The following is an 18,745-nucleotide window of genomic DNA, read 5'->3' on the forward strand; positions in this document are numbered from 1 at the left end:
CACGTATAAATCTCTTGTGTCAAGTTATTTATTTTTCTGCAAATATTTTATATTCTGCCTGTTCAGTTTTGTTGTAGCAGAATTACTTTCTGCTGCTGCAAATGCTTACAGTTTTTATATTTTCTTATATACAACTGACATTTGCAAAAACAAGGTTTTTCAACTAATAATATAGTATTCTTTTGATATTTGAGGGTTTTTATTGAAAAGACAAAAATTAATTGAACAGAAGAGAAGTTTGGTCACAAAAGCCTCAGGAAAGTAATACTAATAAGGAGACATAATAAGAGACAAATGAAGAGTGATGATGTGGATTTCTAGTCTTAGTCTTATATGTCAAAACAAAACAAGGTATCAATGACTTCTGCATCAATTATTTCTATCCAAGCAAAAAGAAGAGTTTCTTGTTTTCCAATCTCATTAGCAGATTAAAAACTTAAACCCTAAGTACAATACATGTTTTCCAATGAGTGAATATACATACAACTTCAAAGTGAGCAGTGCAAACTCCAAATCTAATGAATTGAGTAACATTTTGTTCTTGAAAATTATTGATGCATTAGGGGTATTGAATATAGTCGTATAAATAAAGAGCAGAGAAAAACCCAATTCGATTAAAAAACATCAACGAATATTTCTCACTAACCATACTTCTCAATCATATATGGAGAAGAGATTGTACCTTAGAAATTTTTTACAAAGCTTCCAAATGCCCAAATCGACTCTACTACCGATCGCAGATCTTCCATTTTCAATCGACTCATCCATATGGGCAAATTACTCTGGCAGCCAAAATGGCAAGTTATACTTGGAGACTGAGGGGTCATCAATGGCTATAGGATTTTGGTTTCTCGCCATTGTACGGAACGAAGGTGGCGAGGATGGCTTACGGGGATGGGTTTTCAAAGAGAGAGAGAGTTGGTGCATTCGACAATCAATGATAATTTATGGTTCAAGAAGGAGGTAAATATGTATACATATATATATTTATTATTATTTATATTTATATATTAGCTTACAAATCGTAAGCTATTTAATATTAATTTTATTTTATTGGCTAGCTAACGTCAATCATTAAATTGATTATTTAGCCTTTTAAATGAGATTTATTCACTTGATAAGGTTTTCAAATTGATTCAGAATTTATTTTTTAAAAAAAATAAAAAATAAATTAAGTTAATACTTAAAAACAATTAACAAACTGAATCGTTTTCGTGAGAATAGGAAGGTTTGATTTGAAATATTTTAAAAGTCTCACCCAATAATTTCTCATAAACCAAGAATTATGTTATATAGTCCCATTTTATATAGAATAGATAGATATAATAGAAAGAAAAAAAATCTTAATAAAGTCCACAATTAATTGTTCAAATAAAAAATTAATATTAATTTGAGTATGCAAATCAAAAGAGTATTACTATTAAGTATTACTCCGATATATTGCGTTGTAAATAATTAATGACTTTTTATAATATTTATTAAATTATAGTAGAAATTTTTACATGAAAAATCCATTTTACACAATTTATTACAAAAATACTCCTACACGCCTATATCAACTTTTTTACTTACCGTATTTGTTTTATTACAAAAATACCACTTAGTCATCATTTCATGCACATACACGTCTGCTATCCCCATCACTCATCAATCAAATCCCACTCTCTTCCCTCTCTTTTTTCATTTTCTTTCAATTTCATTTTCGATTTTTCATTTCTGTTTCTAACTTGATTTGAATACAAGTAACCTCCCTTCATAAGATTAACCACCCATTATTGATCACGTTTTTCCCTCTTCTTTTTTGTTCATCCACGAAATTTCAACTCCCTCTAAGCCCACGATTTATCAACTGTTATTCCCTCTCTGTTTCATTTTTTTTCAAATTTATTTATAAGATGGCAATCACTCGTTCATCATCATCCCCATCTCCAGTTCTCAAACAAAAATCGAAAAATGGGCAAGAAAACTTTGGCCAACAAATCCAAGGGTAAACGCCCGATCCTTGAAGATTATGATTTTGATTTTGATGCTCCAATGCCCAAGCGTGGGAGACCCCATTCTTCGAAGAAAACGAAGCTCAACGTGGAGGAGCACACGGTTCCAGAAATTTCTGGGAAAAAAACTCTTGCATCTGCTGAAGATCGAACTCAAGTTGGTTTCTAGTTTCATTATCATTTCCCCCTTTTCCTACATTTACACTTTCCCCAGATTTTGGCGTTTTTTTGTTCATTCTGCTTTGTGTAATTTTAGGGTTTCATTTGCACATTTCGTTTTATGTTTTTAAATTTTTTAGTTATTTATTGTTGGTTTTGAACATTTCATTTGGTTCTTCTCTGGGTGTTGTTCTTTAATTTGGTTTTGTTTTCTTTATTTTCAGTATTTTTTTGTGCTTCTAGGTTCTGTGTTTTGTTTTCGTTTTTAGTGTTTTCAATCAGTCGTTTGTAGTTTCTTATAAGTTTTTTTATAGTTTAATAATGGTATGTTTGATGTGTTTTCGATTTTCATTAGGTTTAGTTGTTTGCTGTTATATTTTAGGTTTCAAAACGATTTTCAAATCTTTGCTCTTTATTTTTCTATAGTTGTATCTGTTTTGTAGTTTGTTTGTTGTTTGTATATAGTTTTATTGTTCTTTTCATACTGTATTTTTCACTATTAAAAATTTATTGTGTTGTTATGTTTGATGTGTTTTTCGATTTCCTTCAGGGTTAGTTGTTTACTGTTTTTTTTACGTTTCAAAACGATTTCAGGTCTTTGCTGTTTATTTCTGTGTAGTTGTATCTTATTGGTAGTTTCTTTGTAGTTTGTTTATAGTTGTATTACAGTTTTCATACTGTTTTATTCACGATTAATAATTTATTGTGGCCATTTTCGTTATGTTGCAGGTTTAGGACTACAAATTTAGTCCTTCTGATTTTTATAGATCTAAGTGTGTATGCACCAGTGTTTTTTTCGTGATAGATAATATTAAGAACACTTTATCTGTTAATTTGCTTTCTATGTTTCGTCAAACTCAGTTTGGGCATTTTCTGGATATGCCTGAGTTTGTTTTTCATCCGCAAGTCGTACATAGTTTATTACTAAGGGAAGTTTTCCAGCCCAATCCTAAAGAGTTTTGGGCTAAGGTTGCTGGCCGTTGCATACGGTTTAGTGCCGAGGAATTTTACTTGATTTCTGGATTAGATTGTTTCGGTGATTGCAACAAGTTGTTGTTTTCACAGGAAACAAATCAATTGGTAGAAACATGTTTCCGTGGTGTAAAAACTATTGACCACAAAGCCATCGAGGATGCTTTTTTGGGTAGTCGGTGGGGTTTGGATGAGTCTCTTGGTTTGAAAATGGTTGTTTTGTATTTCATTCAGTGTTTTCTTCTTAGCAATACTCCTGACAAAGAATTGTTTAGGTTTGATCTAGATGTAGTGGATAGCAGTCGGTGGGACGAGTATTGTTGGGGTAGGGAATCATTTGAATTGACAATTGACTCATTCAAAGGTAGGATCCAGTATGGGATTATTATGAAAAATAGGAAGGCAGAGAAGGGAGGCCAATATGATGGCTGGTATAGGGCATTGGGATGTCCTTGGGTTTTCACGGTTTGGTTTTATGAATGCTGTCCTGCAATGGTGAACTCTTTCTGTAAAAGAGTTTCATCTTCTATTCCAAGGATTCTGAACTGGAGCAACGCCATCGTCACCAAAAATCCAACTCTTCGAGACTTGAAGGGCAAGATTTTTTATTTACCTTTGGACAAGGTAATTTACAGTTTCTTTATTGTTTCTTTTTAGTTTTATTTATGTTGTTAATTTTTAGTTTTTCCAATTGTTTTAATTTTTTTCATATTATGTTTGATTATGCTGTTCAGTTGAAGATCAAAAACATGCGTCCTACTGATGAAGAGAGGCAGCAGCTTCAACTTGACGGTTTATTTCTCGATGAATCTATTGATGACCGTGGTGTAGCGAAGCAATCCTTTGAGGGTGGGTCATCTTCAAAGAAGTCTGAATCAACAGATATTGATTGGATGAAATCTAAGTTGGAGATGGTCACTTCGAATCAATCATCATTGGCCGAGGACTTCATATCCTTGAGGTGTTTTGTTGATTTTAATTTCAAGTCCGTAATGACTGTAATTAAGGATATCCAGGAGAAGGTTAATGCCATTCATCGTCGTCCTTCTGATGAGGTATTTATTCATATTTTATTGTTTAGGTTTTTTCATATTTTTTTTTTAAAGTTTCTTTACTGTTTTATTTAAGTTTCATTTATGTTGGTTAATGCAGGGAAAGTCATCGGATGAATTAGTAACTCAAGATTTTGATGATGATGCTGATGATGATGATGATGATGATGATGATGCCGAGGATGATGAGAAGCAACTGCCTGATCCAGAAAATATTGATTCCGAATCCGACGATGGTGGTGAGTTGGTTAAAGTTGGTGGGGATGCTGATGATGCTGACAAGGTTGTTACTGTTGTTCCCCCTGCTGATGTGAATCCATCTAAGGCTGTTGGAGGGAGTGATAAAAATGATAAGGATGTTGAGAAGCCAAAGGGCGATGAGTCTCGATTGAAGGGGGACGATTTCTTTGATGGGTTAAGCCAGCTTGAAATAGATGATGATCAAGTTGTGTTGGCTGGCTTGGAGGCTGTTGGTAAAATCCATGTAAGTTTATTTTTAATTGTTTGCAAGAAAATTAGGTTTCTTTTTGGTTGCTCAATAGTTTCTAGTTTGTTTTGCAACTGTTTTAATGCATTCTTTCTTTTTTAGGTCCCCGCACCCAATCCAGATGTTGTTGGTCAAAAGTCAGATGCCCTTCATACTGATGAAGAAACTGAGGACACTGTCTCTTATACACCTCTGTTGGATAAGAGGAAGCGTGCTCCGGCCTTGAAATCTCTTTTTGTTGATTTCGGGTCTGCTGATGTGGGGAGCACTCCAATGGAGCTTATGTCCTCAGGTTCTCAATCAGCTGGGGATGATAGGGATTTCAAAATGGTGACTTATGTGAAGGGCCTTTTATGCTCTTAATGATGCGTTTGCTGATCCGTATCTACCGAGATTGAGGCAAAATTTGACGCTTGGATTGGTGAAGGATTGCTTAAACATCCTAGGTGACTGTTTTTATTAAATTTGTTTTTGTATTATGTTTTATTTTTCAATTTTATTCTGGTTTTAATGCTATTTTTTTGCTGTTTCTTTGTTGTTTTAGGCATTATAATTGTTATGAAGATGTTGCAAAGAAATTTACCCCGGGTTTTAGGCTAGGTGTTGATTATGTTGAGGATAAAACTTGGTTTTATCATTTGGCTACATGCGACATGTTTATGAACGACTCGGTAAAGTTTCCAATTTATATTGTAGTTATGATAGTTTGTTTTCAGTTGCTTTATAAATGTTTTTAAGTTTTGATACTGTATTACAGTTTTTTTACAATTGTTCAACCTTTTCATTTGTGTTTCTGTGTTGTTTTTTTTAGCATATGAACACCATATTCTATTACCTTCGGAAAAAAGGTAAATATTCTTCCGCTGTGATGTTGAATTTTGCAACTACTGATTGTCTCTTTGATGATTCCATCCAAGCTTTGTACCACAAATATAACAAGGCCAAGTCAATGAAGACTAAGATGTCACACATTCACGCTGCCCACCCAATAGCGCATTACATTCGAGGTATGCGCATTCCCTGTTCCAAGCCTTGGTATGAAGCCGATCATGTGATATTCATCATCAATCTGAGAAGGGAAAGTCATTGGGTGTTTGGTCGTCTTGACTTGAATGAAGGGATTCTGTTTCTGTATAATTCTTTGAGGACGGCGAAAATGAATGCTGCAGCTAGGAATGCCATGAAGGCTTATTCTGTGTTGTTGCCTTTGTTTTTCGATTTACTTGGTTTCTGGAAGAATAGGTCACAAGCTCCTGCCTCAGGTTCTGACCCTACAGCTCCCTTAAGAATCATGGAGATTAGTGGTCTGCCGTCTCAGCAGAAAAAGTGAGTGTTTCTTTTAAGTTTATTTTATGTTGTTTTTTAGTTTCGAAACTGTTTACTTTTCTTCTGTTTTTATAGTGATTGCGGAGCATATGTTGCTGCATTTGCCGAATTCTTTATCCATGGAAAGGATGTCCTTGCGGACCTTGACATCGAAGTTTATCGTACCCGGCTTGCTACACTTTTCTTCTCATATGGCCAAAGGAAAATTGATGAAAGCATTGATAGCGAGGATGAGAAGCAAAGCAAGTCTTCTAAGGCTTCTAAATTGAAAAAATAGGATCTTTTAATTTGGTGACTCTTTTCTGTTATTTGTTGAATCTATTATCAGACAATAGTTAGTGTTATTGGTTGAATGTAGGTATTATATTTGATTTTATACTATGTACCTGGTTTAAAACTTTTAGGATATTTGACATTTACTCCTTATAATATGTTTATTGTATAGGTTTGTATTTCCCAAAGTTGTTTGTTTTTTTAATTGTTCAAGTTCTTATATACGGTCGCACAACTATGGAGAAACTATTAACCAACTGAATACAAACAATATTTTTATATTTTTCTAAATTGTGCTATGAATGTATTTTTATTCTTTGTATTTTATTACTCATTTTTCCTTTATTTTAGTTATGTTTTATCAATTCTTGACTGACTGCCTTTAAAACTGTAAAGAAGAAGTCATTTCGGTACTTAATATTTACAAAGTGTCACAACTGTAACAAAACGATTTTGCAACTATTAAAAAACTGTTTCAAATTTCATAAAAATGAAATCCCATGCATTTAGAACATCACAGATCAACCTGTTTGAATTTGCACACAGAATTAAATAATTCAAATATTTCATATGTATCTATTTTATTGCTTGATTGTTGCATGTCTTTCGATTGTGTCCGTGTTGACCACATTTGCTGCATCTGTTATGTTTTTTTGTATCCCATTCAGATAAAAACCTTCGTTTCCTTGGTCTTCCAGATCTTATTTTTTGGTTTGGTGGCAGAACAATGATATCTTTTATGTTTTGTGGCACATCCCATGTTGTGTGATTGTGTACCGGATATGTTGAGCCGTTGTATGTTTCAAGCCATGTTCTTGTGGTGTAATAACCTGAACAGTAGTTGTAAACATTCAAGTTCATCTCTTTTATAACAGCAAGCGCATGAGCACACGGTAACTCGTCAAGTTGGAATCTGTTGCAACTGCATGTTTTCTCCTTGAGGTTGATGACCCATGATCTGGTTAGTTCAACGACTTCAAACATGGTCTCGTTTATTGGTTTTACCTGCGGATTAAGTGTAAAACTGTTAACATGTATAACAACGGCAAACAAACTATTAAGAAACTATAATGCAACTAAAATATTAAACATTTCATTACATTTTCTGTCAATGAGTCCACAAAGTTGTCGACTAATTTCTTCTCTGCTGTAGGTGTTAAAAATGTTGTTGTTTTCTGTGCTTTTTTCCTGTTTGTGTATGTCCATTGTTGTATCAATGCTCTCAATGACTCCATAAGTGTTGTGATTGGTAGCTCTCTAGCTGCCAAGTTTGCTACATTTAGAGATTCAGCAATGTTTGAAGTCATAGTTAAATACCTTTTGTTTTTGCAGTGGTATCTTGACCATTTGTGGTATCCAACTTGTTGTAAATATGGTCTTACACGGATGTCCAAGCTGTCCAACTTGCTCATATGGTATTCAAATTTCCTCTCTGTGTATGCTCTGGCTGCAGCGAAGAATGGTTTATCCAGCTTGCTTGCATTCTTCTTGAAGGTTGCTTTTAGGTTGCTTAACAGGTGGTATACACAATAGCAATGTGTGATTTCTGGAAATACTTGACAAGCTGCCTTACTTATGCTCTCATGTCTATCTGAGATCAAGCACTGTTCCTCTCTAATCCCATATGTTTCTCTCACTTTTGTGAAAAACCATTGCCATGAGTTGTTGTTTTCTGAATCCACAACAGAAAAAGCTAGTGGAAAAATGTGCCCATTTGCATCTTGTGTACAAGCAGAGAGCAATGTACCTCCGTATGTTGATTTAAGGAAAGTTCCGTCAACAACTATTATAGGTTTGCATTTCTTCCATCATTTTATTGATGCATCCAGTGCGACAAACAAGTACTTGAAGCTGTTGTCATCCTCTGTTTGCATGTGCACTATTGTTCCGGGATTAGTTTTTTGCAACATGTGCAAAAAACCGGCAAGAACTTTGTATGATTCGTTGGCTTTTCCTCGTAATTCTTCTTGCGCGTGCTCTTTGCTTCTCCATGCTTTCATGTAGTTCATTCTCACCCCATACTTGTGTTTCATTTCTCCTCTGATGTCTTGTGGCGTTTGAGTTGTTTTTATGTTGGTAAACCGTGGCTTGATGTAGTTTCCAATCAATTTCGTTGTAGCTTGTCTCTTGTCGGCAAATCTGATGTTTAGATCACATGTGTGTATCACCTTTCTGTCGTACTTTCGAATGATGAATGACTTTGTTGGCCCGTTTCTGGATGTTGTTAGTGCCCACTTGCATTTTGGATCCAAACAACAAATCTTGTATGTTCTTGCACATGATTTTTTAACTCTGAATTGGAAGTTATTCCTAATTGCATAGAAACCAAGCACACTCTGCAGTGTTTCTTTGTCTTTGTATATTTGTGCTTCTTCTATTTCAGGATGTTGCGGATCTGTGATTAGTAGTTCGTCATAATCTGTGATTTATGGTTCCTTTTTTCTGTTGTTTTCCAATTGCTCAACCATCTCCTCTGCCACAAGTTTTGCATAGTCCATGAAGTCAAAACTTTCTCCCCCAAATTCCGGTACTGTAGCTTCAATTATATGTTGTTGATTTGTTGAGTCTTCTGTTGTTGCTGCATTGTATTCGATTGGTTGGAACGCGCTTGTATGTGTAATTAATGAATTGTCATTTCCCAAGAATGATGCATCGATGGTTGTTGTTGGGTTGTTGATGACATTCACACACATTGGGTATGTTGTGAAGTCGGGGTCCTTCAGTTTGAGTTGTATGTAGAAATGCAGGCTTTGATCATCCTTTATCCTCAATGGTTGGTATCCTTCCTTCACTTGATATTTCAGTTGCAAAACAGTGTTATCTTGGTTGCACTCCAGGACATCTTTGAGTTTCTGTTGCAAATCTTCATAGTTACAATTGGCTGAAATGTAATGTCCACTGGCTTCATAATTTTCATAATTCATTCGATCATCGAATTGTCCATTGTAGAAGACTAGGAATGGAATGTCTTTCCTTTCCTGTGTTTTTGCAATGGTTATTAGTCCGAGGCAACGAATTTTAAAACTGGTTTGATTCTGTTATGAAATAGAGTACAAACTTACTTCTATCTCTGTCCCTTTGTTCAAGCATTGTATTTCCTGTCCTGATTCCTGATTTTGCCATTTTTTTGTTGTTAATAAACTACAAAGAAATGAGAATAAAACTATTAAGAAACTTCATTTAAATTTAGGGAAACTAACCATTTCTCAAACTGTTCTGTCCTCTATCTTTTCCAAAATAAATTCCTGCAAAAAACGTAATGAAACTATTATTAAATGATTATGCAACTGTAAATCAACTTAAAAACCACAATTCTATCCCTAAAATTACATAGTTCTTACTCATTGTCATTTTTCATCATGTTTATTCGAATCAGATCGATTTTCAACTATTATAAAACTAATTTGCTACCATTTACATAAATCTTACCTTGTATATATGCTAGCTCTTGGTACTCGTCAATTGACACTTCTTCATGATTTCTAAACCATTTTAAAACGATAATGCAAATGTAAGGCAACGCAAAAAAATAAAAAAAAAACCTTATTAGTATCACGTGGTTCCTTAATTAGAATCAGTTCTTGTTTTTTGTTTTTACAATCTGAATTTCCTGTTGTACACCAGTGAATCAACCAGAATGCAACTGTAAATGACGTGTATCATTGTTGAAAAAAAATTTCACTTCATACCTTTTTTTTGGATTTGAGGGGGAGCTCCAGATCTGTTCAATACAGATTTACATTGCTTCAATCTGAATTTTCGACGCTCGTTTGAGTGATATTGCACTATAAAAAACCGAAATCAAATGTTTAATTTCAGTTTCTCCACGGTTTTCCTAGTCTTTTTTTAAAAAATTTGTTGTTTAGATCCTTGGATTTGTTCGTTTCCTAGCGAAATTCGACGGAATTTATGCTTGTTCTACGCTCGATCTGGTTTCATTCTGGTTGCGTAGCCGACTGCATCGATGGAAGTTGCTTCATCCTCTCCGTTTGTGACGTGCGGCTGAAGGTAAGGTCAAGTGGTATTTTTGTAATATATTCAATGTGGGCTGTACAAATGTTGATTGGGCCGGCCCACAGTATTGTTGTAATATTTTACCCTTTTTGGAATTTTCTTGTTTTTTTCCCATTATAGTATATATTTAATAATCATAAATAAAAATGTATAGCAATATTTATCAATGTTTTCTTATTTAGATAAAAACTATAATGTTAAAAAAGCAATGTTTCTGACTAAATCTATGGAAGAAAAAAATGTGTCATTATTAACTAGCTAAAATAATAGGAAAGACAGGTTGTGTTACTTTTTAAGTTAAGCTGTCAATGAATGGCTGAATTCTTACGAGATGATGGACCACAATTTTGGTCTATATTATCCAACTTGTGTGGCAGGCACCACCTACATTGCCCACCGACTGAGACATACAAAATTATTTTCATAAATAATGATGGTCAATCAAAAGCATCAGATTTAATTAATTATTGTCGTTGGTTAAATGTTCCAACCATCGGCCATCCCAAAGCATAAACATCTGCTATTTTCGATATTTGCCCTACAATACTTGTAGTTTTTCAACTATAACAAAGGTAAAAGACACAACTCAAATTTCACACTTGTCAACTAGTAAAACAATACAATTACATAAATAACATATCAAGTTTCTCTTTCTTTTTCTTCTTTCACCATTTAGGTAGTAACTTAACAATATCACAGAATTATTAGGTCTTCCCTAGAATTTTAAAAAAGACCATGTGTTCTTCAGGTTAAGGATGGTAAAAGGGGATGGATGGGGTTATATCAATGGGGTGGCATTGATTTTAGTGTCTAGATGCTGCATTTACTCGTACCCAACCACACCTTGGGTTGTCTTACATGGTACATACAACCATTTCAATCCCCACCCAGAAATTATCCCTTATAAGGAGGACTTTAAATAACTTTCTTCCTATTATTCAAGAGCATTTTCTGCCTCAATTAGTCTCCTAACAGTGTTGTGAGGAACAGATCTTGCACAAAACCAGCTCTCCCGGTAGCTTGTTTCATCCTTTTTTCACGCTCTTCGTAACTCAAGGATGGATCAAAACTGCAAGAATTGAGCACCAGATTCAAAACACAGATTATTGTGATTATTCGTTAGGTCAGATTGACATGTTAGTAGCCTGTGGATGGGTTGATTACTATTTAAAGAGGCCATGCTGACTTCACACCATCAAATACACAGAAATGGCACTCTATATAAGATGGTACCTACAAGGCATGAAAGTGCAGTCGCACGCCAAGTTCATTTAAGTCATTTCATACCCCCAAATGATCGAGGAGTCCCAGGAGACAGACTGCAACCCCAACCCACTCACTGAATAGGCACTCATAATCAAGTTTATTTATCTCATTAAGAAGTTTTAGCAAAAGCTCAGGCAGGCACCCATTGGCAGAACCAGCCTTGGGTGTTTCTGGGGGGCAGACCTTCTAAATATTGAATTCGAAAGAAAAATATTGCATTCAAAAGATAATTTGTAAATAACTTATTTAAATTTCCTTCGAGCATTCAAATCAAAAGATAAATATTGATATATAAGTTGTAAATAACTTATTCAATTTGCCTTCCAGCATTCAAATCAGAACTTTTACAGTGGCTACTCCAACTCACATGACTGGGTGGTTCATGATGACATCCGGCATAGTTTTATCGGGTCACACAACACACATAAAGACTAGCTTGTAAATAAGAAAATAATTTTGAGTAAAAAGTTTTGTGGAAAGTTTTCTATCCAACGTATCATGAAACTTTTAAAGAGCATCGTAAGTAAAAAGAAATTATTTATTTATTTATATTATTTGAAAACCAATTTACTGAGTAGTCAGTTAAAGGCATAAAATCTCTCTACTTCGCTAGTACACATAAAAAATCTAGAAAAGCACCTTGATTTCCATGTATGGGCTGGTGCAACTTTTTTCATAGATGTGTCATCAGCATTGGCAACAACAGACTTTGAAATTTCCTCTGCCTCAGATGTAGGGTAATTCAATATAAGAGATGATAAGAGTGGATCGGTGGCTGCATTAGAAACACTAGAATTGTTTGACCGATATCCACCACCACCCCCTAAAAGCACCTGCAAATGAGCTTCCCGAAGATCCCGACCAAGAAGAGACAGAGCTTGACTGTTAGGAATGGCAACTCTGCGTAGCCTTCGTCGTCGTTGAATGTGAATTTCAGTTAAGGGAAACGTAGAAGAATATAATTATATACATACTATACATATACACCTGTATTCTTTTATAAAAATATATTTATATACAAGAGCACAACTATGTATATAATCTAACCAATGATTTTCAATATCTCTACCCATAAAAAAAAGAGCGATTGGATCAATACTTCAAACTTAAAAGGATATCTTGAACAAGTGTGCATGTTGCAAGGTGATATGACTTAGCATGTCCCTTGAAACTCTAACAGAGCATACTGGACAAACCTGCAACAAAGAGAAAAGTAACATATGAAGATATGAGACCCTTTTGTCATGAAGGATGTTACAGTTGGATACCAGCTCACTTTCTCATCCTCCGTCACCCAAGAAAAGAGACCAATATGAAAGGAAATGGAAAACAAGATGTGCATAGTTCAATGCCCTAAAGTTAGAAACACTAGAGCAATGCATGCAGAGGATGAAAACAAATACAGATGAATTTCAAAGAAACATTCTTCAACAAATCCATCTCCAGGTGAACCATCTGTAAGGATTCATGCAGAAACTATGAAATATCAATCTTAATCACAACATCCCAACCAAAAACTTAAACAGCCAAACAAGATGCAGCACTCTCAGCCTAAAAAAATAATCATACCAGAATCTGTTTATCGACTCAAGTACCACGAACATCTCTTTGCCTTGCTACTTAATCAGATAGAATGAACGGGAGAGGAAAGACTATTCCTAAAGAATAATGGAAGCCTTGTTATATGCACTCTTCAACATAAATTTATAAACAGTCAGGATGATCCTAATCTATCACAGCAAGTGATAAAATACATGACCTATTGGATCTCTCATAATAAAATTTATATGTATTAAGAAAGAAAAAAAACACAATCGTTAGCTCTTTTCAAACTGTATTGCAAGCAAACCCCACCCCACCAACAAATATATGTACATGTATATACTGTACACATACCAAAAAAACAAAGCTTCTACATACCATCCTAAGAGTTCTTTTAAAAAAGAGCTTAAAAACTAGTTTACCTGAACCCCAAAAAGAAAACCAAAAAAATTATCTACAAAACAATGTAACGGAAGTGAACCCCTTACGATCACCCCGAGCCACCGTTTCATATAGTAAATTCACTTTTTCACATCACCATTTTTACAAATTTCTCACCTAAATACAAATTTCTTTCAAAAGTCCGAACTAATTTCAGAAAACAGGTTTTAGTTTAATTAGGAAGCATAACATATTATTTTATCTTCTCTTTTCTTTATTGATTTATGATAACAATTGTTAATGTCCATTTTTTAAAATAATCATCATCGTAGAAGAAAACAAAAAGAAACTTACGGTGACTTTGGATTCGCAAGAATGGTCGTCCTCAAGATGCGAACATAGGGAAGCGATGTCAAAGTCTTCGTAGCAATAGGGGCAAGGGAACTCAGGTCGGATATCGTCTTCAACCTCCAAATCATCCATCCCCAACCGATCTAATCCATTCATTAACAAATAAACCTCATTCAAAACTCCATAGCACAAAATAGATAAGGAATCTTACACAAGTATGAAATATGTAAATATATATATAGGCGAACGAACCTAAGTGAGAGGTCTGATTGTGGTGGTGCAACGTATATTGGCGTTTAGCGGCAGCGAGACGAGAGGTCCAGAAATCAGAGTCCATTTCTCAGATCAAACGCTAACCCTTTCAATCTATCCCCTCTTCTCTCTTTGTTTTCTTCCGATCCCTCTTCTTGTTCTTTTTTTTATTATTATTATTATTTTCTTTTTATGGTCAGTTAAATTTACAGAAATTTAAATAATTGAAACCTTCAAATATGAGGAAATAGAGAGAATTGGGAAAGAAGAAGACGATGAATTATAAATTTGTTTTCATTGTTTTTTACACTTAATTATTTTAGATATTCTCTTTTTATTTTTATTTTTGTTTTCCTTTTCTTTTTTTTTTTTTTTTAAGAAAAAGGAAATTTCTTTTGAGTCTTATAAACTTGACATTTTCCTTTATAATGTGAGAAAAGTATTAAGAATAGTTTCAAAAATAAGGATCCAATCAAGTGGGTTCATTACCAGTGCTGACGTGGAGCAAACGCCAGAGAACGTGTCCGCTTCTTCATTCTTCTTCTTCTTCTTCTTTTTTATTAATTTTATTTTTAATTAATAAAGAAATAAACAATTATTTGGTGGACGAAGTTTATCAAGAAGGAAATATTTAAATTTCTATATTTATCAATAATTTACTTGAGAAAAAAAATATTTATAACTTAATTAAACAAAAATGGAGGACCCAATGAGAATTCGAATTATGTTTTCCCAAAATAATGAAATTTAACTGAGTTGAGCCAACTCCCCACGACCGCATGGTAGAACAGAGTTGAATAAAGTCTCACATTACACGTAGAACCATTTCACTTGATCTTTAACTTAACAAAACCTTATAGATGAAAGAAAATAAATGAGAGAGAAATAAAAATCTATTGGAAAGAATTGCAACATGTATTAGTAGAGTTGAAAAATCAAAGGAAAGGAAATTCGTATATATTTTTATTAGATAGATGTTACGTGTCAAGTCACCTATGTTAATTTTATTTTAATTTTTAATTTTTTTAATATCATAATTTTAAAATTTGTAGTGATAATCATTAAAATTTGAAAGCATAATAGTAATTTAAATAAAAATAAAAATTACTAAAAAATTATTATTCGTCATAAATTTATCTTCGGAATCAATAAAAATACTCATCTGGTTAAACTATCAAAACATTCAAATTTAATTTAAAATAATATTTAAAATTTAACTAATTCTAAATATCAAATTTGAAAATAATTTTTATATAAAAAAAAAACAATATGAACAAATTTATCATTAATTGCAAATATTTAGGTTTAACTAACTACATGTATGCTGACCCATTTACGTGGCAACATCTAATAATTTGTTATTTTTTTTATTTAAAAAAAAGTCACCCAATAATTTCTCATAAATCAACAATTCTGTTATATAGCCATAGAATATATATTGTGTGAATTGTGTTTGCGTTTTATTATTGAGATATTTTTTAAATTTAAAAAAAATAAAGAAAATATGTTTAGTTATAGAATTATAGAATGTCATGTTGTAAGTTTTTGAAGATGTGGAGATTTCGAAAGATTTTTGAAAAATGATTAAATCTCAGAGCTAAGTTTTTCTTCTTTTTTCGATTATTATTTTAATATTTTATTTTTTAATTTTATTTATTATTATTTAGAAAGAAGATATATTCTTACCTCTATTTATTTTATTGTGTGTTTTTCAGGTTGTTCATCATGTTGCAATTTGCTAATGTTAGAGTTGGAGGAAAAATTTGTTGGGGCCCAAACTATCTTTGAGCAGAATTTGTGGATCCATCTTCGTCTCCATTTTATTTTAAAGTGTTTGCTTGTCTAGCGTTGAATGTTTTCTCCAATCATTATATTATTTTGTTTTTTCAAGTTGGCTATCCAATTTTCCTGAAGTATCCCTAGTCCATGTCATCTCATGGATTAGTTGTGCATACACTCATAGTGGATTAGAAACTTGTTTGATGGGTTTGGTCCATCTTTTTTGTACACTCTATTTATTTATTTTAATGATATGTTCATTATTCAAAAAAAATTATTAATTTTATTTTATTTTAAATAAAAAATATATTAGTTTTTTTTATTTATTGTGGTAATTAAAATCATATATGATTTGTTTAAAAAAAGAAATCATACATGATTAATGATGCAACAATCTACAATCAGCGATGGCACCTCCTCGAATTAGGATAGCTCATCATCTACAATCAGCGATGGCACCTCCTCGAATTAGGATAGCTCATCATCTAACCGAAAGGCATGCTATAACACCCTACTTGCTTAGGTACGCTGCAGTATTTTTCTACTTACTGTGGACACCTTTGCTAATCAAAGGGTTTCTTGAAAATCATGTCAATTTAAATTTTTATTTAAACTTTTATAAATATATAACTATTTATAAAAACTGGGATCTCGTTTGTAAAGTTTACTACATTACTCAATATACATTTTACAAAATTGTCCCTCTACGACTACAAAATGAAGGCCCAAGTCGTCTCTAGACCAAATTCTCCAGGTTTAATCATCCTGATATGTATAATAATCCTCAATCCCAAGACTCATTGGTGTTCGACCTTTGTCTTATCCTTACTTACACATGTAAACAATATCTGTGAGTCGACAGACTCAGTAAGAAAAACATATAACGTATAAAAGGCTTCACAGATGATCAAGAACATTCATAACAGAAGTACAACCTCTGTACCACATGCACTAAGTACTCATCCTGTACTAGTACTGGTAGGGCTGAATTGTACCTTGAGTACCATTAAGTGTTATACCACATGCACTACGTACTCGTCTCGTACTAGTGTTGGTAATACTTGATCGTACTCTTTGAACATCATATATTGTACCAATGCACTTCGTACCGCTACCGTACTGGTGTTGGTAGTATACGAATCACATTACACAGCATGCAATTTACATACATACACATATACATATACATATACATATATATATACATATACATATACATATACATGTTTTATACTAATCTTACCTCATTTCCTAATTTAAGTGTTTTGGTCAACCTGAATAGAAATTCACGTGCTGAACGGAGGTCCCATGTCATAATGCAAAACTAATAAGTGTTTACTCTAGAACACTTCTCTAATACCCAAATAGAACCTAGGGTTTTTCTACCAAACTATAAAGTCAAAACACTCTTAAATAAATACATAATTCGACTCTAAATTATATTCCATATGGTAGAGCTCTTCGCAAGCTTTAAAATGGTGTATAGAACGTCTAAAACAGACATTTGAGTGAAAAGTTATGGCCAAAATACAAAAACTGCTCTCCTTGGTAAAGTCCTCAATGGAAGTCTCCCATTCTGGAAGCTCTCGAATTCTAGAAGCTCACCAATTCTAGAAGCTCTCCCATTTTGGAAGCTCACCCATTCCGGAGCTCACCAATCCAGAAGCTCATCAATTTCGGAAGCTCTCCTTTGGAGGCTCACCAATTCTAGAAGCTCTTACTGGGCAACAAGGGCTAGAAAATTCTCAATTTTTAAGCCCCCAAAACTAGCTCCCAACCTAACCAAAAACTACCAAACTTTCCAGAATAGTAATTTGGAGTATTCTAAACATAACCCACAATTCAAAAGCATCTAAAACAACATGCAATGAAATTCACCATGAATGAGCAAAGCTTGAGTTCACAAAACTCAAACTTCCTCAAATCTTTCTACAGCTACTACTACTTCCAAAAACAAGTCATAAATAACTAAAATCAAGCTTTAAAATAGTCTCTAACACAAATCAATCTCAAATAAAACTAAACTCTCTAAATTCCTAAAATCATAAAATAGAACCAAGCTTAAAACTTCAAAAACAACAAAGAATAAAGTATCAAGGGCTTACCTTTGATCTTGGCTTAAGGTTTCTCCTCAATCCTTCCTAACAATGGCTTGAATTTGGTAGCCTAACCTCTGGTTTTTCCTTGGTTCAAAGAGGGTCACGAGAAAGAGAAAGAGAAGGATAAGGTTTATTTAATTTTCTTATTTTCTATAAATGAATAAAACCCTTAATTCCATTTGTTTTACTTTAGTTGCACAAATTAGAATAAGTGAGATTATTCTACAATATCCCACTAAAAGACAACATCTAAATAAATAGTAAAATTCTAATTTTGCTTTTACTTCACCCTTAAGAAATCTTAAGGCTTAGGGATAAAATGGTCCACAACTATAATCCTGCCTAAAACTTAAAAATTTCAAATACCACTTATAATGGTCTCAATAAAACAAAGGTTCCAAACTAACCTGTGTGACTCTAATGGCTATCTGTCACATTTTCTATCATTACTGTGCAAAAATCATACAAATAATAAATTTCACATGCAACATAAATAATACACTTAGAGTTTAATAAAATCTCCGAAATTGAGAAATTATAACCCTAATGCCTAATTCTTGAAAATAAGGCCCGCAGCACATGATATTCACATACAACCATAAAATATAAATAATTAATGCTAATTACCCTACTAATCTATATTCTAAGTATGCAGTCATTATAATTATCCCGTTAAAAGGATTTCCTCCTCAAAATCTAACATGAACAACTCTAGACATTGAGCCCTCATGCTGGACTCTAATTCTTAGGTAGCTTTCTCCACCTTACTATTCCTCGAGAGTATTTTTACCATGTTAT

The 18,745-nt window shown here is 33.4% G+C and overlaps 3 protein-coding genes across 3 annotated transcripts; all 3 read right to left on the reverse strand.

The window, feature by feature from the left end:
• Positions 1–6,723: 6,723 nt before the first annotated feature.
• On the reverse strand, positions 6,724–7,675 carry LOC133039571 (uncharacterized). Its single transcript, XM_061118447.1, has 2 exons — positions 7,364–7,675; positions 6,724–7,268 (listed from the first exon to the last, which is right to left on the reverse strand). Exons 1-2 carry the CDS (start codon positions 7,673–7,675, stop codon positions 6,840–6,842), a joined length of 741 nt encoding a protein of 246 aa, XP_060974430.1. The 3' UTR covers positions 6,724–6,839.
• Positions 7,676–8,205: 530 nt separating this feature from the next.
• On the reverse strand, positions 8,206–10,709 carry LOC133039572 (uncharacterized). Its single transcript, XM_061118449.1, has 5 exons — positions 9,953–10,709; positions 9,693–9,745; positions 9,464–9,508; positions 9,326–9,373; positions 8,206–9,241 (listed from the first exon to the last, which is right to left on the reverse strand). Exons 3-5 carry the CDS (start codon positions 9,464–9,466, stop codon positions 8,690–8,692), a joined length of 603 nt encoding a protein of 200 aa, XP_060974432.1. The 5' UTR covers positions 9,467–9,508; positions 9,693–9,745; positions 9,953–10,709; the 3' UTR covers positions 8,206–8,689.
• Positions 10,710–10,846: 137 nt separating this feature from the next.
• LOC115697458 (protein DEHYDRATION-INDUCED 19) lies at positions 10,847–14,642 on the reverse strand. Its single transcript, XM_061118448.1, has 5 exons — positions 14,070–14,642; positions 13,821–13,960; positions 12,660–12,739; positions 12,183–12,467; positions 10,847–11,346 (listed from the first exon to the last, which is right to left on the reverse strand). Exons 1-5 carry the CDS (start codon positions 14,152–14,154, stop codon positions 11,238–11,240), a joined length of 699 nt encoding a protein of 232 aa, XP_060974431.1. The 5' UTR covers positions 14,155–14,642; the 3' UTR covers positions 10,847–11,237.
• Positions 14,643–18,745: the final 4,103 nt, after the last annotated feature.

The sequence above is a fragment of the Cannabis sativa genome, chromosome 7 (genome assembly GCF_029168945.1).
Source record: "Cannabis sativa cultivar Pink pepper isolate KNU-18-1 chromosome 7, ASM2916894v1, whole genome shotgun sequence".
Classification (NCBI taxonomy): domain Eukaryota; kingdom Viridiplantae; phylum Streptophyta; class Magnoliopsida; order Rosales; family Cannabaceae; genus Cannabis; species Cannabis sativa.